Source organism: Cetorhinus maximus, chromosome 12, assembly GCF_964194155.1.
Source record: "Cetorhinus maximus chromosome 12, sCetMax3.hap1.1, whole genome shotgun sequence".
In the NCBI taxonomy this organism is placed as follows: Eukaryota; Metazoa; Chordata; class Chondrichthyes; order Lamniformes; family Cetorhinidae; genus Cetorhinus; species Cetorhinus maximus.
Window position 1 is genome coordinate 81,308,642 of NC_135890.1, and position 24,396 is coordinate 81,333,037.

General features: G+C 42.9%; 1 protein-coding gene across 2 annotated transcripts in view; it reads right to left on the bottom strand.

Moving 5' to 3' along the window:
• Positions 1–1,228: 1,228 nt before the first annotated feature.
• Positions 1,229–24,396, bottom strand: part of znrf3 (zinc and ring finger 3) — a 262,802-nt gene continuing 239,634 nt past the window's right edge. For both annotated transcript variants that reach the window (XM_078554010.1, XM_078554011.1), the window contains exons 7-9: positions 23,731–23,833; positions 11,497–13,185; positions 1,229–2,436 (exon numbers count right to left, since the gene is read on the bottom strand). In XM_078554010.1, the coding sequence (XP_078410136.1) occupies positions 2,381–2,436; positions 11,497–13,185; positions 23,731–23,833 (1,848 nt within the window). In that variant the 3' untranslated portion in view covers positions 1,229–2,380. The remainder of the gene's footprint in view (positions 2,437–11,496; positions 13,186–23,730; positions 23,834–24,396) is intronic.

A 24,396-nucleotide genomic window follows, 5' to 3' on the forward strand; every position in this document is an offset into this window, starting at 1 on the left:
AAACCAACTGGAAGGTTTAACAGTTGACAAAAGGGAATCATGAGCACGAGATGCGAGTACAAACGTAGGGTTGAGGAAAGGCCATTAGGTCCATGTCGATGTAACATTAAGGTAAACTGTTCACCAACTCTCAACACTGGCAAGGAAAGTATCAGCTACTTGGGGTTCCGATGCACAAGAATGATGGATTATATTAAAATACCTCAGGCCTGTTCCAGAGCTCAGTTTAACCATTTTCAGCATTATTTATTATGCGTCCAATGAACCTTGGAAAGCTATACTGTACTTGCAAAGTTATTAGAATTAAGATCAGAATGTACCCTATATGTTCTGTGAATCTTCCAATTCAGAGGGCTGTGAAGAGCTGTCTAGGTTCTGTGCCGATTGTCACAGAATTGCCTCAAGGTTGTGATTAAATCCCCAAAAGATGTGCTTCCCTACCTTAGTTGGTGATTGTCTTGACAGCCCTCCATGCTGTGTTTCATTTTGTATCACCAAATGTGTATATGCTCCTTCTTCTCCACGGCCACTGTGCTGCTCATCTACTCATACTCACTACTCTGTTTAATACCAGGTACACCACAGCAACAAGCAGAGGAAGACCAGCAAGAGGAACATGACTTCTCTGCTTTACGACTGCCCAACCCATTTTTATACATAGTAAATGTTAATATTGGCCAGGACTCTGGGCAAGAACTCCCATGCTCTTCTTCAAATAATACCACAGGATCTTTTGACATTCACCTGAGGGGGCAGACAGGGCCTCGGTTTATCATCTCTTCCAACAGAGGGGACCTCCGACTGTGAAGCACGTCCTCAGTACTGTACTGAAGTGTCAGAGGTGAGAGAGCTACCTTTGAGACAAGGCTGATGTTTTGGGAGGGGAGGGAGAACTTTCTGTCTTGCTATTTGTAGCAAAATTGTAAAAGTATTATCTATTGACAAAAAGCAAGACTTGCATTTACCCCTTCCATGATATCAAGACTGTGCTCCACACTGCACTGGAGAGCCAGTCTAGGTTTTGTGTTCAGGCCCTGGAGAAGGACTTGAATTCATCATCTTCCAATTCAGAGGCAGAAGTGCTACCACCTAAGCCATAGTTGACACATAAAACACATCAACAATTTAGCTACAAAATTGCAGAGAGGAAACCACACCCCCTTGTGATCTCAGAACATGGAAATAACTAGTATCACAAGAACCAAACAATGAAGAGTCACAACAAGAAAGCATCAGGAAAGTTTTACTTGATAAAACTGTATTTTTCACAGACATTTGTACATTTTTTGTTACAAAACTGTATAGTACTAAAATTTAAAATCAGTTTTTGGTCAGAGAATATTTAATCTTTGTGTGCAATTATCATGTATTTACAAAGTCCCATGTTAGTGATTTTCCAATGATTATTTCATAATGTCATACACTCTCCACATAAGACATGGCTTAAGATAAATATATTAGTAAATAAATATTCTGAGAACATATTTCCATAAATGAAATGTGCCGCTATACATATACAGAATATACACAGACAATTTCTAGCCTTTTAACACGTTAGAAAAAATGGTAATGACGGAGAGAACTCTTGACCATTTTATAATTCTTTACAAGAAATTTCAGACAAATCTTTTTAAGTGCTACAAATGTAAAATAGTGCCTTAAGTACCCAACAAAATTGTTACTTTGCATGGATCATCAGGCAGTAAAGGCATTATTGTGTACATAAAACTCTACCTTGGTGCCTTTCAAAATGGATGTACAAAACATACACTCAATTGTTGCAGTGTCACTCTACTTGTCCCATGACTCCCATGAGTGCCTGTTATAGCCAATCTGCTTCTCTTGTTACAGCAGAGAGAAGAACATTCAGTCACAGCCATAATAGGGCTATTGTTTCCTTCCCCAAACCCTACCCATCTTTTCCCCAGTTCCCCACCTTTCCCCAGCACCTTCCCCCTCCCTCTGTTTTCCCATCTCCTCCCCCTCCCCTTTTCCCGCCCCCTCTCTGTTTTCTATTCTTACATTTCGTATTGCTCACTTACTAAGGCAACCATAACCCTGAGCGTGCGGAAGGCTCAAAAATCCCTCTGACTACAGATCAAAGTTTATTCCTGACATTCCTTGACAACAGTAGTATCGTTGCCTTGCGATGAAGGGCAGCAGGGTTTTAAATAACAGCAGAACTTTGTCTCAAAATCACAAGACAAGAAGCACGAACTGAGTCGTGGGAAGATGCATCAGATTTGGTGTTTTCCTCCACATTACCACTTTTGTGTGTTTTGTCAAAGCTAAAACAGTCGCACAGGGACTGAGTTTGGAGTCTTATTGATCGCTTCCCGTATCACCGTACTTATATACACATATATATTTATTAAAAAAATCAGATGTCCTGCTCAGTGGAACAATCCTTTTTCAGAATTAGAGATGATCTAGACCCTAGAGAAACACAAAAAGACAGGATTACTGAGGAAGACTGTGTAAGCAAACCCCTAAACCAAATGGTGGACTTTTAAAATTCAGACACAAGTGAATTCCTTCATTCCTAAAGTTTAAGTGCAATACTCATTTTCTGTCATGCAATGTAGCTTTTTAATTGTGAAAATATTCTACAACAGAAATATGGCTTGGGCCAAGTGGCAAAAAGACCGGTTTGTAGTTACAATTCTCCACACAGTGAGTTTGGCTGATATGTGTCTGTGCTGAGCACTAATGGAATGATTGTGGAAATACGACACACGCAATTCAACGCCCTGGGGTAGAGAGTGGAAACATCAGCCCATGGGCCCTCACTCCTGCTCTGCTCACTGCTTGATGGCCCTTGCTGAGAAGCGCATGTGAGTGATTATGGATCCAGTTTGGCCATGATTCTTCCCCCTCACAGTCAAAGAACTTGCTGGCAACGATGGTCCAGGTTGACCTTTGAAGATTGAAATACGAGGGGGTTATTGGTACCAATGCTACAATATTGCAGCAGAGTTGGCATCTTTGGGAAAGCGAGAGGGAATAAAATTGTAGAAATAACAAATGTAGTGCAATGGTAGCGAATGGTTTTATACAATAGGATTAATGTGGATTAGCATGGTTCATGTGTTGTTTATTTAAAGTCAACTGCAGCGTATTAATGAACTGTTACTCTTCTCTGGCTCCATTCATAAGTTAACATTTTTTCTTGATTTAAATAAAATAAATACATATTTAGTTTGACTAGCTCTTCTTTCCAGACTGCTCAAGGGCAGTCTAAGCTCTGTTCCCAATTACAGGCTCCAGTCTTCAAAAGCATAGAGTTCACTAAATACTAATGTTTCACAAATGTGCTAAGGGCCGCCACGCAAAATGGAGACTGTGAAAGCCCTCCATCCCCAAAGTATTCGTGACAATAAATTTACTGTATATTCATTGTATTGAATGATTTTTATTTATGCTGCTACCGACATTTGAATGTGATCAGCAGGTCACCAGCTGTTGCCCTGCTGCAATTTTTCAGCTAAAACAGATCATTTGGTTTTCAACTTAACTTTCCTGGCAGCTGCCAAAAACAATAGACAAGTAATGATAATGATGCAGCATTAAGCAAAGTGCGTGCTAATGTCAGACCAAAGCCTAAGGATAACATGGCACGATTCTTAAAGTTATTGTGGTAATTTCAAGGGCATCACAACGCATTCTTGGTTGGATCGCAAATCATGGCAATGCATCTTGCTCAGTGCAACATCTTGTAATAAATCTCCTAATTCCTACACCTAAGAACTTGCATTTATAAAGCACCCTCTGCATCCCAAAGCACTGCACAGCCAATGAATTACTTTTGACCCGTAGTCACTGTTGTCATGTGAGCAAACCTGGCAGCCATGTTGCCAACTCACAGCAGTAAGAAACATGCCAGGGTAATCTGTTTTTCAGTGTTGTTAGTTTGGAGATAAATGTTGTCCAGGGCACATCAGATGCACTTGTGATGTGCTGTTTGGATATCACAATTTTGTATAAAATGTCTCAGAGCTGGTGAAAATATAAGAGGAAGCAAGTTTGACGTTTTGAAACTTGTATGGTCAGGGGTCACTGTTATGTTTCGGGTTTTCTGACTATGCAACACAGAAGATTCTAATTGTAATTTATGTTGAAAATGCTACAGTTGTGTTCAATGATATTGGCTTTTGCGGGCCCATTCCTGCCTGCAAGATGCTTAGATCTCTTACAGGAGTGGCCAGCACTGCAATAGCTGAGAGAGTATCCAAGGTAGACCTAAAACTTGTAACAGTCCCCTACTCAAAATAGTGATCTTCCCACCCAACCCTCCACAGTGGATCTGTTGATAAATGGAGGTTCCACTATGGAACTGGGACATCCATACCAGGAAGGTCTTTGATGCTGGGTCCATGCTCAAACAGCCAGGTCGGTGGTAAAGGTACTATAATTGGCCTGGAATGAAGAGAAAGTGGGGAAGGAAATGATTTCTGTTGTTTATCTAGCTGCAAAGAGTGCACCCCTGCATGTATGTGCGTGCATGCATGTGCAGGTCCACACTTGCTGCTTAAGGTCCTGCATGAGGACTGGCCACTTGCCAAGGACCCAAAGGGCAGCTGATACCCATAGAATCTGGACACAGCAAGAGTCAACATATTTGGAGAAAAGGAGAACCAAAGTTGAAGGTCAATCTGAAATGCTGGAAAGCAACGGCGAGATGAATATCTGAAGGAGGAAGCGAGTTGCCATGTCAGAAAGAACCCCTGGCTCTTTCAGCTGAAAGGGTTTTACTTTCTTGTGAATTTTCTGTAGCAATTTTGTTCCTATTCCCTCCTGTCAACTCTCACTGCTCGCTATGATGTGGTTCCACAAGAATTGGCCACCCACCAACCAATGCTTTAGTGCCCATTGCCTGAGTGTGACAGAGAGTGTCAGGAGTTTATTCAACATCAGGGCAATCAAAGCTGAGCTTGATCCTTAACCTAAGATTGCTTCTGGAAGGGTTGGTTGGATAGCAATCAAGAACAACAGCCTTGTCCAATTTTCTCCCCCTTAGCTCGGGGAGCCCAAGACCAATTTTAGTGCCCTATCACTGACCTGGCTGATATTATTTGACTTTAAACAGATCAGAGCTTGAACTTACTATAACTTTTAATATGACTCAGTTACTTGCTGGATAAAATCACTGAGCCATCATAAAAGATTTACAGTTCAGATACAACTCATATTTCTCTTTCGGTTACTGTTTGATCTTCAGCAATGTGTTTAAAGGTCTGCAGTGAAAAAGACTATTCACCCATCATGCCCACTCCAGCCTGGACCCATGCATGTTTACTCTATCGCGGGCCCTTCTCCCCAGCCTGTTGTGTTCACTCCTTTTTATCGAACCACCAAATTCTTTCCTCGACCTCTCCTGAGGAAATATAAAGCAGCGCTGTTAATATCTCTCTGTTAACATCTCTTTATTTCTCAATCTCCCTTTCCAACAGATATTCAGCTTTCCAGCAACTTGTGGTAATCTAAACCGTACTCACAGATTGTTTGAAGGTTTAAGTTATGTGTAAGTTACAGAACTGCACTCTGTTGTCTTTCAACTGTCTTGAATTATCTGTTCAGGAATGTAGCTCCCAACTGGAGTCCTGCTGGGACCAGGAACAATTCCAAATATCTTTAGGGCATGGTAGCCTAGTGGCAATGGTACTGGCCTAGTGACACAGTAGGTCATGAGTTCAAATCCCATGATGTGCAATTGATCTCAATACATCTGGCTACTTGTGGGCTGGCTCCAGTACATGAGAGCTAATGGATTGTTCTACGAACCCAATCTGCCCTGTGAGTAACTCTAGTTCCACATTACTTAGTGAAGTTGTAAGACCCTCAGGGCAATTAGGACTGGGCAATAAATACTGCTTTACTGGTGTTCCACATCCCAAGAGCAAATAAGGGAAAGAAAATCATTAGCTTTGAACAAATGATTGGTCTACCACACCACATCAAGTACACTCTGCACATTAAAATATTGTTTTCACTCTGCAGTATTGGTGCAAACCAGATGAATCTGTGCTAAAAATAAAGATCCTTTAGCTTTTATTGATGTGTATGCTTCAGCATAGTATTATCTGGTTAAAAGGCAACATTGCTGGGCTCTCAAGTTTTCTTTTTCATTCTGCCAAGCCTTAAATCTAACACTGAGGAGGTTTACAGAAAGTGCACTGGAGACCTGCTTTATACCAAAAGTCCTAATGTGTCTAGACAGCAGTAAATTAAAAAGTGAAGTGCATTATGGGTTTTGAGCACGCCAGTGCTAGTTATTTATGAGGACTTAAAAATAGCAGGTGCAGGCGACTTAAGAGACGCTATACATATTCTCGGTTAATTCATTGATATTATTCTAGCTTCTGGTACTCTTTGAACTGGGTTTTATGCTGTTTGGAGCCAAAGGAGATCTTCTGGTTTAAATGTTCCAAAGCACTTTGCAGCCAATGGATTGCTTTTGAAGTGGAGTCACAGTAACATAGGAAAACAATAAACTTTGCTTCTTACTGCATTTCATCACTGCTCCCAGGATTGTGGATAGTGACAAAATATTACTCAGATTGTTTGATAAATCAATCTTATTTTCTTGAGGACATTAACTCCAATTACCCAAATGACCATTTTAAATGTATAATAAAGAGTCTGGGTAACTCATAGGTCTTCATCAATGCTATTCCACTAGATGGTACACTAGAGGGCTGCTGGATGATTCCCTCCATCTCCTATACCCTATGACCACTACCATCTAGACGGACAAGCGCAACAGACATGGGAACACCATCACCTAGATGGTCCACTCCAAGTCACTCACCATCCTGACTTGGAAATATATTGCCGTTCCTTCACTGTCGCTGGATCAAAATCCTGGAACTCCCTTCCTAACAGCACTGTGGGTGTACCTACATCACATGGACTGCAGCGATTCAAGAAGGCGGCTCACCACCACCTTCTCAAGGGCAACTAGGGATGGGCAATAAATGCTGGCCCAGCCAGCGAAGCCCACATCTCGTGAATGAATTAAAAAAACACCCTCCCTTTGTCCACAAGGCTGAGATCAGACACTTTCTTTACACACAGTCATCATTTGAAATACATCCTCATAAAATGAATAGTGCTGGGGCAGGGGTAAAGGACTAGAGTTGCTGCTTAAATATTCAAATAAATCTCCCTTAAATGTCTATTTTCAGAAATGATTTTCTCAGGCTAAAATTAAATCCCCTTTCTCAGTGATTTAATCCAACGCACAAGATCACATAAAAAAATCACAAGTGGGCTATTAACAACAAGTTTCTTCAATTCAGGCTGTGGTTGAGATTTGGTGCCCATTGGTTCCTCCTCCTCCCCCAGGTACCATGCCCTAAGGGCACTGGTGACCATGGACTTGCATTGGATTGGACTTGATTACACTTGGCAAAGTACTGCAGTGGTTTAGTCATTTCTTTCTGCAGTATGGCTGACCAGGAATCTCTCCTACCCTTACTGCCTGCCATCAAGCATATTGGAAGGGTTTATAAGCTGATAATCAACCTGTTTGGCCACATTATGAACGCACCTTCTGTAACCATCAAGTCCTGGAGTGGGACTTGAACATGGAGCTTCTGGGACAGAAGTAGGGACACAACATCGTGCCATGAGGCCTCTGCTCATTTAGGGAGGAGAAAAGTATCAGTTGATCCTGATTGCTGTCTCTGGGACCCTTGTCAGAAATAGTATATGTCTCACCTTCCACTCACCTCTTCATGGCAGAACAGCCTGGCAACATGCACTGTTCTGGCTCACACATGAAGAACGTCCATTTGAGTGAGGGACTCAGAACTACCAGTTCCTGTGGAACCACCACAGCAAGAGATAGCGCCTTAAGACTTAAGGGATGAGAGGAGAAATTGAGGGGGAGAACTGTTCCCAATTCTGTTGTGTGTTTCACACTGATATCTAGGTAAAAAGATTCTAAAGAAGCATTTTAAAATAAACCTAAAAATAAGCTCCTGATTTTAACTCCTTCCCCCCGCCAAACCTAGAGGAAACTTGGCTAAGGGTGGGTGGGAGGTAGCTACTTACTCTCTCCAATCCCCCTGTCTTTCTACCGTGTCGTGGCATAAGCCACAAGGCCTATCCTGTTAGAGGATGTGGCCAAGTTCAAGTGGGAGCTGGAAATCGGTTATGGAAAAGGGGGCCGAGTTGTTGTGCTCAGTAAAGTGCCCAACATTCCCTGATTCACCAGGTTCATTGCCTGCCTCAGGGCCAGTGAATTATGATTGTTATTGTGACCAGTGTACTGGCTAGATCACTGCTTTGGAAACGTCCAGCTTTGAGAGCCAAAAGCAATCATAAATGTTAAATCTCAGCTTGAAGTAGACCAGGTTGATAGTGATTGATGTCTCGTCTTTGAAAAATAATATTACCACCCTCACAATGCTTTATCCTTTTACAGGAAAATGTTATAGCAACACATTTTTCATTTTTAGAAAGTACTGTGTGTTTGGTAGGCAGGATAAGAGAGGTCATTGACTGGGAAATGAACATAATGTTATGTATAGTGTGTAAAGCGCAATACAAGGCTCTTTCTAGACCATGCACCAATATATCTCCATCTTAGCTTTAGAGGGATACAGGATACACATTGTTATGGTGTACACTTTCCATTTCTAGAACATTGGGTGTGCCAGAGTGAAGCTGCCGAATTAGTGCCAATTAACGTATAAAGACGGAGATTTTTTGCTATAGAAATTAGATTAACACCAACTAGTTACTGTACACAGGATTGAATGGCAGCCAGAGTAAGGAGACTTTTATTCTATTGATGTGGGTTAGACTCAAACCCAGGTGCCAACAAGGAGCATCACAAGATAGACATGGACAAGAGAGATGATAGGCCCATTCTAGCTCATTATCCAGAAATAAATTTACAGATCTATTCACCACCTGCCCCCCCCTCCGCCACATCCTCACAGCAACCAACTCTTTCCTAAAAAGATCCCATGGCTTCTGCCTTCTCTATCCTATCCATTTATGCGTATATCACTCTTCGTTTAAAGAATGACTCAACATCAGACTTAAACTGGTCTTTCTCCAGTTTGATCTTGTGCCTCCCTTGTCCAAGAATCACAATGTCCTAACCCACCACACCGACCTTTCAATAAATTTGTTCTTCCGATGTGGGTGATACTAGAAAGGCAGTGTTTATTGCACATCCCTCATTGCTCTGAAGCTATTCGGAGTCAACCACAGAATACGGGATTTGAGTGACAGGTAGATCTGACTAGGAAGGGCTAACAAGTTCACTTCCCTGAAGGACATTAGTGAACCAGGTTAAGTTGTGATGACAATCCAGCAGCCTTACTTGACCATTTTCTGGTGCTAGGCCACAAATGGCAAGAGTTATAGAATTCAATTTCAAAAGCCCATCTCTGGGTTTCTCATCCAGCACTATAAACACCAGCCTACCAGGCCTGACTCCTGCTATTACATAAATACTTCCCATAGTTCGACAATGCAGAAAAATAAGTCGTGAGAAGAGATTGTCTGCAAATACTGGGAAGCATCAGACAATTTCACTCTGCCAACTCATGATTGTCCATCTCTGAGTGTCCAAATAGACAATGGCTCCTATGCTCATTGTATTGTGATAGGATCTGATGACCAGACATCCATCCTCGGTTAACAAATCTCAATGAGACAATTGGCCTCAGTATCTCAGGATCACAGATGGAAAAGTCAGCTGGGATCCCAGGTCCTTATTGTTGTGCTGCCTGAAGTGCTGTTATGCGAGCAAGGACAGGACTGGGCTCAGCTGGGACACTTCCTGCAGTAGATTAGCCTTCCAACACTCAAAACTTAGGCACAGATCTGAGGGATGATCCTTCAGGCAAGGTGGCAAAGGGTAGCCAACATCTACATGACTACACCCAGAAAATGGTCAACGCCTTCAAGAGGAGAGAGGTGCAAAGAAAACCAGCGAGAGTTAAGGAGGAATATTTCATGTGAAGCTCCAACTTTCTGCATGAATCGGAGTGGCTGGAATAATACACGGGTGCAAGCTAAAGACTGATCATGTCCTTGGACATTTCCTGCATTGTTCTGTACAGTGCTATCAATTATAGTGTCTGTGTGGAGTCTGTTCAGCCACTTAATCACAGAGAGGTCATGCACGTCAACCTAGGAGAATAGCAAAGTTGACTGATTGCCTTGAGAAGCCAACACAGGCCCCACAATGCTGCCAACTAACTCAAAGTCAGCTCTAAAAAATTAATCTACGATGGCATGAAATCAAGTGGTTACATGGCCTTTTGTAACTTCAACTCTGAGCGTGACCAGCATTTGAGCCAGAACGGGAAAATACAAAAGTTAACAGGAGAAAGCTGGTGCCGTTATTTCTGTGCGGGAGAATGGGCCTGCTCCCATGGAAAATGTTGCATTTTTAAACATTAAAAACATTGCTGTTAAACGTGAAGCACTTTTATACCTCACAATTGGTAAGATCGTTAATCTAAGAACAAATTGACATTTCAACAAAATCTAGAATTACTCAGAATTGACCTTAGTGCTCACTCTCTCTCACATTAATACTCTCACCCCAGTTGAAATTGGGCACTGTGGCCCATTGAATTTCAGCACCTTTAGAGCAAAACTGTCTTCCTTTCCAACCCTTGCAAACCTATCCTGGCATATTCTCCCTTACTCTCACCCCCAATTCAATCCAGCACTCTTCTCCCCTATCACTTAGTCAAACAAGTATTCTTCTCTTAACTCCCCAGCCCCTTGCTTGGAAAGGCCAGGGGAGGAAGTAGGCCTTGGGCTTGTTGGGGTGGGGTTGGACTGTTGGGGGGGCTGCCTGATCCTGATCTCCCCACATCGGGCTCAAAATTGTGGCTGAAGGGGAAGGGGCCCTTAAGTGGGAATTAATTGGCTACTGAAGGGCCTCAGTTGGGGAGATGGTGGACAGGCAGCCCTATGCCTCATGCGCCACCTCCCCCAATGCCTCCCACGTGTAAAATTTCACACAGGTCAGGGGGCGGGCAGGTAGGCAGCTGGAAAGTTACCTGAGGAACTTTACAGGAGCCCCCATCTGTAGAGTGGCCTGCATGGGCCTGTGAAATTCTGCCCTGTGTTTTTGAATCCAAAGTTTAAATCATTGAGATGAAGTACCCGCCCTTCCCGAGCATTTACATCTTCCCCCATTGACTTGTGATTCCCACGCTGCGGGTTGAACAGGGAAAATGGGATCTGTTTGAACTCAGCAGTAATTTCAGATGGCCCTGCTGAGATTGGGGTTTCCAGCCTGTGTGGATCGCGGTGCCGCCCCACCAACCCCCATCTCCTTCCCCCGGCCGGCAAACATGGGATCTGCCAGAAATGGGGCGCAGGCCTCCCCCCCCCGCCACCATTTTTAAATGCCTCCAGAGTCAGCCCCATGTCCCCATGCCACCCCCCCCAACCCCTCCGCCAATCAACTCTACATACGATGGAATACCTGTGGGGCGCATGTGAATGTCATCTTACCTGCCGAGTTACTTTTCATGGTGGACTCGTGCAGCCCGGAGCAAATATTCTGGAAGGCAGCCTTTTGGTCGGGAGGGCTGCTGAAAGGCAATGGGCCGACGACTCGTTCCCTCCGCTCCTGTGCCGTGTCCTCGGGCTCCGAAGGTGCGGCCCCCGGCCCGCACAGCCTGGCGGCCTCGCAGTCCTCGGCCGCGGCCAAGTCACTGTCCGTGTCCTCGGGGATTATGGGAATGCGTTGGCTCAGCTCGCAGCAGCCGGCCGTGGCGGGAGCTGGGTGGCGGTTGTGAAGCGCCTCCTCGGCGAGGGTATACTGCACGCTCACTGCGTAGTCCTCGGCAAAACAGCTGCTGCCATGGTGAACCTGTTTCTCCTCGTAAAAGCAGCAGGGCAGGCCCTCGAATTTCCCCGCACTGGTTCGACACGGGGAGCCCGCGTTAATACTGTACAAACTCTGCGACGCAGTCCGAGAATCAGCACTCCTCCCACACTTGTTGCAACAGGGCACGTTCAACAATGAAAAGTGACTGTCCGTTTTGCCATCATCGGCCCCTCTGCAGTCCAAGGGGTGGATTTCAAAGCAACAGGCGCTGGCCTGCTCAGGCACTGCCCCCGCTGCCCCTGCTGCCTCTGGCCCACTCCAGCTGTTACTGTCCACAGTAGACCCAGAAGAGCACTCGGGCCTATCTTCTGAGGTAGTGGCATTCGAATCCCTGTACTCCAGTGAGGAATTGCTGCTATAGTTCATGTCCATGCTACAGTTTGAGAGTTGGTCCCCTGGGGATGGGGCCTGCGGGGGTCTGCTGTCACCACCGGGGGAGGCACAGCTGTACGCCGGAAGCTCGTCCTCCTGCGGTCCCGCCATCAGCAGGCCCCCACCCCGCCCCAAACCCGGCTCGCCGGCCCTGCAGGGGCTCCGGCTCCGATAGACATAGGGGTCGTAGTCGCTGCTCAGGGAGCTGCGGAAGGTGGAGCAGCTGCCGTAGACGCCCTGGTTGCTGACCTCGGTGCAGTCCAGCATAGAATCACTGGAGGAGCAGTGGCACTGCCCCGAGCTGCTGCTGCTGCTACTGCTGTCACTGCCGGGGCAGTCAGCCAGGTAACCGCTGCACACCGACCGGTGACCATGGTAACAGCTGAAGCTCGAGGTGCTGGCTCCATCCAGGTGGGAGGACGGGGGAATGTGGACCACCGTGGGGTACAGCATGCTCCCGCTGGGCTGAAATGGACGGGAGGGCCCCTTATGATTAATAACCCCTGCCTGGGATTCTGTCTGTGGGTAGCTTAGTCCTTGAATGTAATAATGTTGATACATAGTCTCATACTGAGAAAAGCAAGTAGCTCTTGAATAGTTCCGCCCACTAAATTTAGGCCTCCTGAAGTTATGAGTCTGAGGGTAAGCCCGATGTTCCAAGTTACAGTGATGAGTGCTCAAACTGTGGACAGGTGGGTAACTCCTGACGTAGGCACTTGATTGTGCGGGGTACAGTCCCTGCTCACTGTGCTGGTCCACCGTGAGCACAGTGACAGGGTTCCCGCGTGGGTCCATGCTCGTCCTGGTGGGGTACGTGGTCAGTTGGCTCGTCCTGTGAACACGGCCGGGATAGTGGACAGGCAGCACCACCCGCTGCCTGCTGCGGCCTTGGCTGTCAGCCTCCATGCAGATGGGGCCGTTGCTTTCTTTCTTTCGCTCTGCGGAGATAAAGGAGGTGTAAGTCGTGTTTCACAAGACAGATTTCAGTACAGGGTTGAACTGCCATTACCTGCACTCATGTTAACATTGACCTAGCGCACGGCTTTCTCTTGTCAGCTGTATACCTGTTTTAATATTGTTGTTCAGACACGGACTATATCGCCTGCATGGTGTGGTTACATTTTTGTGATTTATAAAAAATATTTTAGAGTGGTGGCGAAGGAGGAGTGTCTCCCTACCAAGATCCTCAGGGCTTCTGCTGGTTTTGATGGGGTGAATGGCCTCCTTCTGTGCTGTCAATGAATCTATGACTCTATTGGAGCTCCTAACTATACAATGATAGTGATGTGTTTCTGCGGTGATAACATGATGGTGTCATGCACAAGTAATGCCACAGCTAGCAGGTACAGAATGTTGGGCCCAGCCCTCAACCCCTCCCACGCCCCCACAGTGCAGCTGGTGGAGAGGAAGTGATTCAGCAGACACTTCAATACAGTGTTGAGGGAGTACAGCATTATTCAAGCTGTTGTATTTCAGTTGAGACATAAAGTCCAGTATCCTGCCCAACATTTATCCCTGAACCAACAACACTAAACCAGGTTACCTGTCCCACCTACTTTATTACTGCCTTGCAGGGCCTTGTTGCATGTAAAAAGCCTGCCGCATTTCATAACGTTACAACAGTATTGACACTCCAGTGGACAAGAAAATTGGGCAAGGTGTAAAATGGCCTGTCAATTCACTAGCAAAGCACAACTGCCCAAAATAACATTCATCAAAGTTCTTGTTTTAAGGGATCAACCCGTATCTCCTAATATATAACTAAATGATCATGTAACCCAGGGTTTAGTAACAGTAATCCTTTGTGATCTAATTGGATCTTCTTGGCTTTCACAACATGCTTCTTCAATCTCATCAAAAAGAGGCCTGAGAAAACACTTGGTGAGGCCAGGAACATAAGGTTGAGCTGCTTAATTTGACAGTGAGTGAATGCACAGAGTTATAATCAGATTTGCTTAGTGCTGTCAGCACAACTTGTCCTCATGTAACAAGAAGAAAAAGTAAAAATGGTGCACTTCCCCACATGGTTAAGTCATCTTAATTAACTAAAGCAAAGTAACTTCTAAGTACTTTCCTCTATTCTCCTTCCGAGCTGGCCAAAGCTTGCTTGGGCAACTTTATGTATTATAACCTGACTTTACACCACTCCTAGATCTGACTGCCCGTCTGGAACTCTAGCCTCAGTTTATTTATATCTAATTGTCATGATCTATAACAAACAGAAACTTTCCAATACAATGAGCCAGAGATATTAGATGATTGCTGAGGTAAGCTAATGAATTGGTTCCTAGGAAACATACCAGTAGCATGAATTCCATTTTTGTCCCAGTGTTCCACGGGCTGGATTTTCGCCGAGTCGGGATGATTTGGGGGCCCTTTAAAAATGGCAGCCGGGACCCGATTCCTGGATGCCCCACCCCATTCCTGGGGTTTCTGATTTTCAGGAATGCCTTTTAAAGGTGCAGGCTGGTTCAGGTCACAAGTCTGCACCATGCACTCCCAAACTGGTCGGCTACATTGCAAGGAAAGGCACGTCCTAGTTCACCACAATTCTCATGGAGTCAGGCCAGGTTTTCAAAGAGTTGTGGTTCATGGTGCTTGTCATGAAGCTATTAATGTGTATAATGTTTTGGAAATTATTTTTTTTAAATAGAGGTTTAGTCTGTGGGTGTGTCTGTGCATGTCTTAATTGGACTAAAGCCAGCTAGTCTGGGTGCTTTGATGTGTAGTGGTTTTGAGATGTAAACAGAGGTAGAGGTACATTTGCATTTTGTTGAATAGAGCATTCAAGAGTGGGAGTGAAACCTTGCACCTAGCTAGGAGACACCAAGTAATGTTTATATTACTAATGAAATTGGTGCTACAAAAGGAGTTCAAAGGGCCTGGTGGTACAATGAGCATTTACATTCAAAGGTGGGTGCTGGGTATAACAGAAAGGAGTTTTGTGTGTATAAGGTATAGGCATGTAATATCAAAGCCTGTAAGCCTACAACTGTATGCAAAGGGATCAAATTGAAAGGAACCTCATTTTGAATTTGTAAGGCGAAAGTGCTTTGCCTCGTGTCCAGTTAAGTCTAATGGTTATTGTTGCCTTAGTGGAGATTAATTTGGGAATTAGTTAAAAGTTATGATAGTAGTAATTTGTAGCGATGTGTATCTGTTTAATATCTTGTTGTAAATTAATAAATGTCTCATTTAACTTGATATAAAAACCTCTCGAGAAATGGTGATCTTATTCCTGAATTTAGAGCTGCAACTCAAAACATATCAATTGAAAATATAGGTTATGACCGTTGTTTAAAGTTTCCCTCTGGGATTTTAAATAACAGCCTTTAACAGCCTTGGCAGGATAAAACTTATAATTCCTTGATTGGTTTAGAATTGGTGAATCTTGAGCACAAAAAGCACTTTGCATTCAGGAGTTGGTGAGGTGTTTTAGAAGTGGTGAGACTGCAAGGTGGCTTTGGCAATTACTAAAACTTGTCTGGGTATAGAAGATTTAACTCTGATTGGGTTGCACCAAATAACCAAGAGTAAGTTAACAGTGTTGGCAGATAAGTTAAAGTTGGGGTTACCTGAGGGTGCTGGGAAATCAGATATAATTAAAATAATAGCACAGCATTCACAGTTGCAAGTGATACCTGACACTAGTGAGTCACAGCTGGAGGTAGTGAGACTTCAGTTACAAATGAAGACGCTTGAATTTGAACAAGCAAAGGAACTGAAAAAGCTTGAATTAGAAACAAAGGACAGAGAAATAGCTTTTAAAAGGGAACAGGTAGAAAGGCAGGAGAGAGAAAGAAAACAGATAAGGGAATTAGAAATTGTGAAGATATAGGAGGAAAGAGAAAAGAGAGAATTCCAACTGAAAATGTTGGCAGTTTAAAAAGATACTTCAGTAGGTGAGGAAAGACTTATCTCCAGAGTAGAACCCAGTGGGGAGATGTTTAAATTTGTACAAGCTCTTCCAAAGTTGGAGGAAAAAGATATTGAAGCAATCTTTATTTCATTTGAGAAGCTAGCTAAACAGATGAAATGGCCACAGAAAAACTGGACGTTATTATTACAGTCTAAGTTAGTGGGTAGAGCCCATGAGGTATATGCTTTGCTTTCAGAAGAATTGCCGGTGAATTATGATGTGGTGAAAAAGACTATTTTGAGTGGATATGAGTTGGTTCCTGGGGCATACAGGCAGAAATTTAGGAATATGAGAAAACAGCCTGGGCAAACTTATGTCAAGTTTGAAAGAGTAAAACAAAGTAATTTTGACCGGCAGATACGGGCGTTAAAAATAGAGACAACATATGCAGCTTTTAGGGAAGTCATTCTTTTGGAAGAATTTAAAGATTCAATCCCTTCGGTAGTGAGAACTCATGTGGAGGAACAGAGGGTTTAAACTGTAAGGCAAACAGCAGAGGTAGCTGATGATTATGAGTTAGTTCATAGAGCTAAACCTTTTTTCCGTCACCCTTTTAAATTGGAAAAGGATAAAAATTGGGAAGGTGAAAGGAAGATAGGTCATCAGGGAAGAGAAGGAGTAGCTGGAAGTTCCCAGGGAGTTTTTTCTCATAATAAAAAGGAAGACGCTGAAGGTAGGAGTGACATTCAAAAATTAAGGTGTTTTCATTGTAATAAAGTGGGCCACATGAAGTCAGTTTGTTGGAAATTGCGGGAAAAATCTTTTGGGATTATTGGGGTACAGAAACACTCTGGAAGTACTATGGGTTCTGAGGTTCAGGCACAGGAGAAACCAATAGCTTGTGTACAGGTGAAATGGAGAATCAGTGACAGGTGAAGAAGCGGGAATGTGTTCACAGTTTACTCAAGAGAATTCTGAGGAGCTGGTTGCAGAAATGCTTAAAGATTTTGTCTGTGAAGGCAAAGTCTTTCCATGTGTACAGGGTGGAGTAGGTAAAGATGTTAAAATTTTAAGAGACACATAGGCTACTCAATTCCTAATGCTGTGGGATAGTGATAATTGTTGTTCAGAAGGAGTGTTACAGGAGAAGGTGGGGTTCATGGAGATGCTAAATCTATTCTCTTGTGGAAGGTAAATTTAAAGAGCAGATGGAAGACTGGTGAAGTTATAGTTGGAGAGGTGGAAAAATTGCCCATTGCAGGGGTTCAATTTATTCTGGGTAATGATATAGCTGGATCACAAATGTGGGTGATGCCTATGGTAGTTGAGCAGCCTGTAGAAGTGTTTTCAACAGAGGTGTTACAGAAGGAACATCCTGGATTGTTTCCTGATTGTGTTGTAACAAGATCAAAGGCTCATAGGGAAGAACAAGAAAAACAAGAAAGACAGGCAGCTCAAAGGCAAGAAGAAGGTGTCGAAATCCAATTAGCTGGCACTGTGTTTGATAACATTGCTCAGGAGGAAAGAATACAGTATAATTCAGCTGAAGTGTTTAACTCAAGGAGGTTAGGGGAGTTACAGAAAAATGATTTGCAATTAAAACAGTTATATCAGAAGGCTTATTCAAAAACAGAAGCAAGATGTATTCCAGTATGTTATTACCTTTGGGGAGATATTTTAATGAGAAAGTGGAGGTCAGATCATGTCTCAGCAAATGAAACTGGAGGGAGGTGCATCAGAAGAGTGTAGAAATGAGATTCTGAGGATTGCTCATGAAATTCCAATGGGGGGACATTTATGAATTAGGAAAACACAGGAAAAGATACAGAGGTTTATTTTTGGCCAGGATTGCATAGGGATGTAGTCAAATTCTGTAGAACCTGTCATACATGTCAAGTAACAGGAAAATCACAAGCAGTGATTAAGCCAGCGCCTTTAATGCCAAAACTACCATTTGAAGAAATTTACCAGGGTCATGATTGATTGTGTAGGATCCCTTCCTAAGACTAAAAGTGGAAATCAGCATTTACTGATAATAATGGATGTGTCTACCAGGTTTCCTGAAGTGATACCTTTATAAGAAATATTACAACTAAGAAGATTGTGGAGGAGTCAAATTTCTTTACAAGATATGGTTTACCTAAAGAAACACAATCAGATCAGGGGTCAAATTTCATGTCACAGCTGTTTAAGGAAGTAATGAACAGTTTGTTGGATAAAACAGTTTAAGTCAACAGCTTATCATCCGGGGTCACAAGGAGTTTCAGAAAGATGGCATCAAACTTTAAAAACTATGATGAGAGCATACTGTCAGGGTTATCCACAAGATTGGGATTTGCTATTAGAGATGCTGCTAATGCATCAACTGGTTTTAGCCCTTTTGAGCTAGTTTATGGTAATAAGGTAAGGGGACCACTGAAATTGATTCATGAGTAATTGGTGGGTCAAAACTCAGAAACTATTCTCCTGGATTACGTATCAAATTTTAAGGAAAGATTGACCAGAACATGTGAGTTGACTAGGTAACATTTAAAGATATCACAGCAAAATATGAGAGTGGAGGCAGATAAGAAAGCTAAAACGCGCAGTTTTGTTTCCAGAGAGAAAGTACTAGTTTTGTTACCAGTACTAGGTGATTCATTAAATACAAGATTTATTGGGCCTTACAAGATTGAAAAGAAATTGAGTGAAGTAAATTATTTAATAAATATTCCAGATAGAAGAAAGAAGCAGAAGGTGTGTCATGTAAATATGCTTTAAAAGTATTTTGACAGGGAAGAGGAACAAAAAGAGGTATTTGTGATGGTGGATGATGAGAGAGGTAGAAGTGCAGGACTCTGAAATTGATTTTCCTCTAATCAAATTGGATAATGAGGGGGTGCTTGAAAATTTAAATGAAATATTGAGTTACCTTCCAAGTGTCAAAGTGATTTGGAAAAGCTATTGCAGTCACACAAACCTATTTGTGGAAATAAGTTGGGAAAGACACATTTAGCTATACATGATGTATATATAAAATTTCATTTTCAATAAGGCAACATCCTTATAGATTAAATCCGGCAATGTTATCACAAGTACAAAAAGAAATTGATTTCATGCTTCAAAATGATATCATTGAGTCTAGTTGCAGTAACTGGAGTTTGCTTATTGTAGTGGTACCGAAACCTGATGGAATAGAAAGACTGTGTGTGGACTATTGAAAGGTGACTGTGGTGACAAAAGCAGATTCATATTCCATACCACGGTTAGAAGATTGTATTGAGAAAGTGGGACAATCAAAATTTATCACAAAGATTGACTTGCTAAAAGGATATTGGCAGGTACCATTGTCGGAAAGAGCAAAGGAGATATCAGCTTTTGCAATGCCATTGAACTATATCAGTTTAAAGTCATGCCATTTGGTATGAAGAATGCACCTGCGACATTTCAAAGACTGACAAACAAAGTAATTGCAGGTCTAAGCAATTGTGCTGTTTATATTGATAATCTAATCATTTTCAGTCAGATGCAGGAGGACCATTTACAACATCTGGAAGAATTATTTACTCGACCACAAGAAGCTAATTTGGTGATGAACTTGGCTAAAAGTGAATTTGCAAAAGCGCAAGTTATGTATCTAGGCCATACCATTGGATATGGTAAGGTGGCTCCGATAGATGTGAAAGTTAAGGCTATCGTGCATTTCCCAGTTCCTACATCAAAATGAGAAGTTTTGAGATTTCTGGGTATGAGTGGGTTTTACTGGAAATTTGTACCAAATTTTAGCCCAGTGGTTGCTCCACTGACTGAACTATTAAAACAGAACAAGATACTGGAATGTCAGAAGTCATTTGACATTCTGAATAATAGTTTGAAAACTGTATTAACTACTACACCAGTTTTGACAGTACCCAATTATGCCAAGCAATTCAAGTTGGCCTTTGACACCAGCGATATAGGCATTGAGGCTGTACTGTTACAAGAAGATGACACTGGAATTGAAAAGCGATAGGGTATTTTTCACAGAAGCTGAATGTACAACAGAGAAGATATTCAACGATCGAGAAAGAGACTTTGGATTTGGGTGCTAACCTTGCAGCATTTTGAAATTTATGTTGCAAACAATTCATCAGAAACAATTGTTTATGCAGACCATAATCCTTTGAAGTTTTTGGACAAATTTTGAGACAGAAGTGCAAGGCTTTTTAGGTGGAGTTTATTATTACAATCTATGTATTATACATATTGCTGGAAGAAAAAAATCTGTTTGCAGATGCGTTATCAAGAGTTTGAAGCTTAAAAGAGAATTGAACATTTTAAAAAAAAACCATGACGCTGAACTGGGATAATTTCTGTTGATATTAAGGACTTGTGTATATATATTGTTATGGTAATGCATGGGTCTGGTAATGGAATGGTCTAATAAGTATAAGAGATAGTGTGAGATGTGTTATTAAAAAATGAAGCTGTCTTTTAGAATTATGACGGTTCATTTTTCGATAGGAAGGGGGATGTCATGAAGCTCTTAATGTATATCATATTATTGGAAAAAAAATTTTATAACTGGAGGTTTAGTCTGTGGGTGTGTCTGTGTATATCTTAATTGGATTAAAGCCAGCTAGTCTGGGTGCTTTGACATATAGTAGTTTTGAAATGTAAACCGAGGTAGAGGTACATTTACATTTTGTTGAATAGAGCATTCAAGAGTGGGAGTGAAATCTTGCACCTAGCTAGGAGACACCAAGCAATATGTTTATATTACTAATAAAATTGGTGCTATGAAAGGAGTTCAAAGGGCCTGGCAGTATAATGAGAATTTACATTCAAAGGTGGGTGCTGGATATAACAGAAAGGAGTTTTGTGTGTATAAGGTAAAGGCATGTATCATCAAAGCCTGTAAGCCTACAACTGTCTGCTAAGGGATCAAATTGAAAAGAACCTCCTTTTGAATTTGTAAGGTGAAAATGCTTTGCCTGGTGTCTGGTTAATTCTATTGGTTATTGTTGCCTTAGTGGAGATTAATTTGGGAATTAGTTAAAAGTTTTGATAGTAGTAATTTGTAGCCATGTGTATGTGTTTAATATCTCGTTGTAAATTAATCAATGTCTCATTTAGTTTGATATAAAAGCCTCTCAAGAACTGGTGGTCTTATTCCTGAATTTAGAGCTGCAACTCAAAACTTACCAATTGAAAATATAGGTTATGACAGTTGTTTAAAGCTTCCCTCTGGGATTTTAAATAACAGCCTTTACCAACTGCTGTGTCATAACATACCTCAGAGGTGTCATGCACCACAGTCTGCATGAGGGGACCTTATGAAAGTTCAAAAGATTCCCTTCATGCCTCCCATGCCAAGGTATGCCCATCCCCAGATATCCCCTGTGACCCCTCATGGGCTCCATGACAAAATATGCTCCCCCTAAAAACCCCTATGGACCTTCATGTGCCCCATGCCAAGCTATTCCCCCAAACAACCCCTACGGCCTCTCATGCCACCGATGGGAAGCCTTGGCACTTCCATGCCTATTTACCTATGCATGGTATAGAATCAATATACCCCATATTGACAGTAGATGCGTAAAAAGGGCTTTAACAATAGTCATTAATTGATAACTTTTTCAAGAGCCCGTCTCCACACCCAGCAGCTCCATGGCTGCTTCTGAACTTTTTCACCCCCCGCCCCTCTCAATGAAAATTGGCCGAGCTGTGATTTTTCCCAACTCCTGCTACCTGCCTCAAGGATGAAAATCCAGGCCTACACTTCAAATCTGTCCTTTTCCCAAAACATTTGTATGGAAACCTGGTCAAAATAGTTCCTGTTTGGTGACAATATTTGTTACTGATTAAAATTTTAGTGAGATCCTTGGAAATCTATAGGCCTGAATTTTTAGGTCAGCGGGTGGGCACAGTCGGAGGTCCGTTTCCCGGCTGATCCCGGGCCCATCAATCGCGCGCCGCCCGTGATTTCACACTGGTTGGCCAATTAACGGCCAGCCAGCGGAAAACGTGCGCTGAGAAGCCAAGCGCCGCTGGGGTGGGGGGGCGGGAGGAGGGTGGGCACTGACGTCAACGTGGGCACGGGCCAGCGCTGACAGAAAGCTCCCTGAAGGCAGAGAGCTGCCTCAGGGAGCTGAAGACCTTAAAAATAAAAACATAAAGGCTTCAGAAGCTGAAAGAAGTGTCCATGCATCATAATCAATCACCTGTAAATTTAGCTGCTGAAAATGCTGTCCATGGAAATTCATTTATATTTTATTTCATCAAGGAAACCTCATCCCGCCTGTGGATGAGGTTTGATGAAAAATGTAAAGGCCGCCTGGCCGATTTGCCCGACCGCCAACCGTAAGGTTGGACGGGCAACGAAAAATTGCAGACAATTACGCCGTTAATAGGCTTTATTGCCCTCTTAAATGTCAGCGGGTGCGCTTCCAACTTTTGCGTGTGCCTGCTGACCGAAATATCACGCAATTTCATGCTGGATCAGGTCGGGCGCACGCGCCCAATCAGCGTAAAATTTTGCCCATAAACTGGCTGGACCAGGCCAGAGCAAATTTCCCTTTTGTCATTTCGAACAAATTAAACACTTTTGATACTTTCGTGTCTATTGTGTTGAAGTGTAGGTACCGGAAAATGGAACGTTTGCACTCAGTGACAGTGAAGGATCAGGGGATAACATTCAGAGACTTGCACTATAAAAATTCCCCATTTAGTGTGGCCTAAGCCCAGTCTCACATATACAACTGAATAAAGCAGACATGTCAATTATGCTGAATCATCAGTTGTTAGGCAGTACTGTGACTTCATGCTCACTTTAAATTAGATAAAGTGTACTGCATTTAGTTGAATGAGGACTTTTATCAGGGAGAGGCATTTCTGGCCTTTCTGTGGTTAACCAATAGCATTCTAACAATGTACTTTCTGGTGACCTTGTTTGGTGTGTGCAAAGAAGATTTTGACTGAAGTATTTCCAAAGCATAGTGTCAAATATTCAGGCGTCACTGCTCTGTTGCATTTCCACTTTAACTCGAGCTGAAGGGTCACAAATTAGGCCAAAACTTTGAAATGCTGGGACCCTGCCCATCAGTGAGAGTTCCCGATGACCTGTAAGAAGTGGAGGTTTCATCTGCCCCAAACAAGGTCATCAATGTAACCTCTTTCTGGGAGTGTCCTCAGCCTATTAAACCCCAGCCAGATCCTTGGACGCTGTTCTGCCTCGTCAGACCAGGTGCACCAGTCTGAGGGTCCTGGGTCAATTCTGCATCCCCAAAAGTGGGGCTTGGAAGAGTCACCAAACACCACCCACCCTCCCAAACCAAATCTACCACACAAAGCCACATTTTCCAGCCTGTCTACCTTGCTGAATGAGCATACCCTTAGTACTGCAAATGCCTGCCAGATCATTAAACTTTAGTGTATCTCGCTCCTGACCACAAAATTCTTGCCAGGGTCAGAGCAAGAGGCTCTTAGTAAACAGGCCCTGGCATCGCTGCCAAGGTTCCCCCCCTCCCTTGCTAATTTTTGGCCTCTCGGTTGTCTTGTTTACTTTGTCATTAGAAATGCAATAGCTAAAATTGAGATAGCATCATTCCCTGGCCTGAAGGGACTGGCCATGAAACTCTCCTAGGTTTGATGAGGATGAACTTACCGATGATGTTGTGCCTGCAGTGTGGACAGGTATGATGCTGGAGGAGCCAGGGATCCACACACTTCTTGTGGAACCGGTGTGTGCATGGGATCACACGCAGCTCCTGTCAATAAGAAAGTCGTCATTTAGAAAAGAGACTGGATGCTTTAAAACATAAAATTCAATGTGCCGAAAAGTGCCAGTGTAAAACTATGTTTGACTGATTAACAAAGGCGGGAGGCCCTGCCCATGCATTGACCAATCTAATCATAGAATTTAAGAAAGATAAATGGAAATACAATGTTAAAGTGCTTCTTATCACTTATACAGGCCTTTAGAAAGTGCTTGTGGTGAAATACTAGTGGAATAAGTTTTGTGCTTTCTATAAATCTAGCGTATAAAAGATCAACACTAAATATTACTTATAAAAATAATCTCTAGGATCAAATTCAATTATGTTTCAGGGCAAGGAAATGGAACTGATAGGTCTGAGTACCCATTCAAGAAAGGAGGAAGTTAGAATCGCATCCTGGCTGACTTCAATCCTCCTGCCCAGGCAAAGAAAAGTCAACACAAAAGATAACAAGCCCTGTTCCTTCCGCCACCATCCCTTTCCACAATGAGAAGATATTACGAGCGCCTCACACTGTATTCAATAACTGACAAAGCTCTGGAATGGCCGACTTT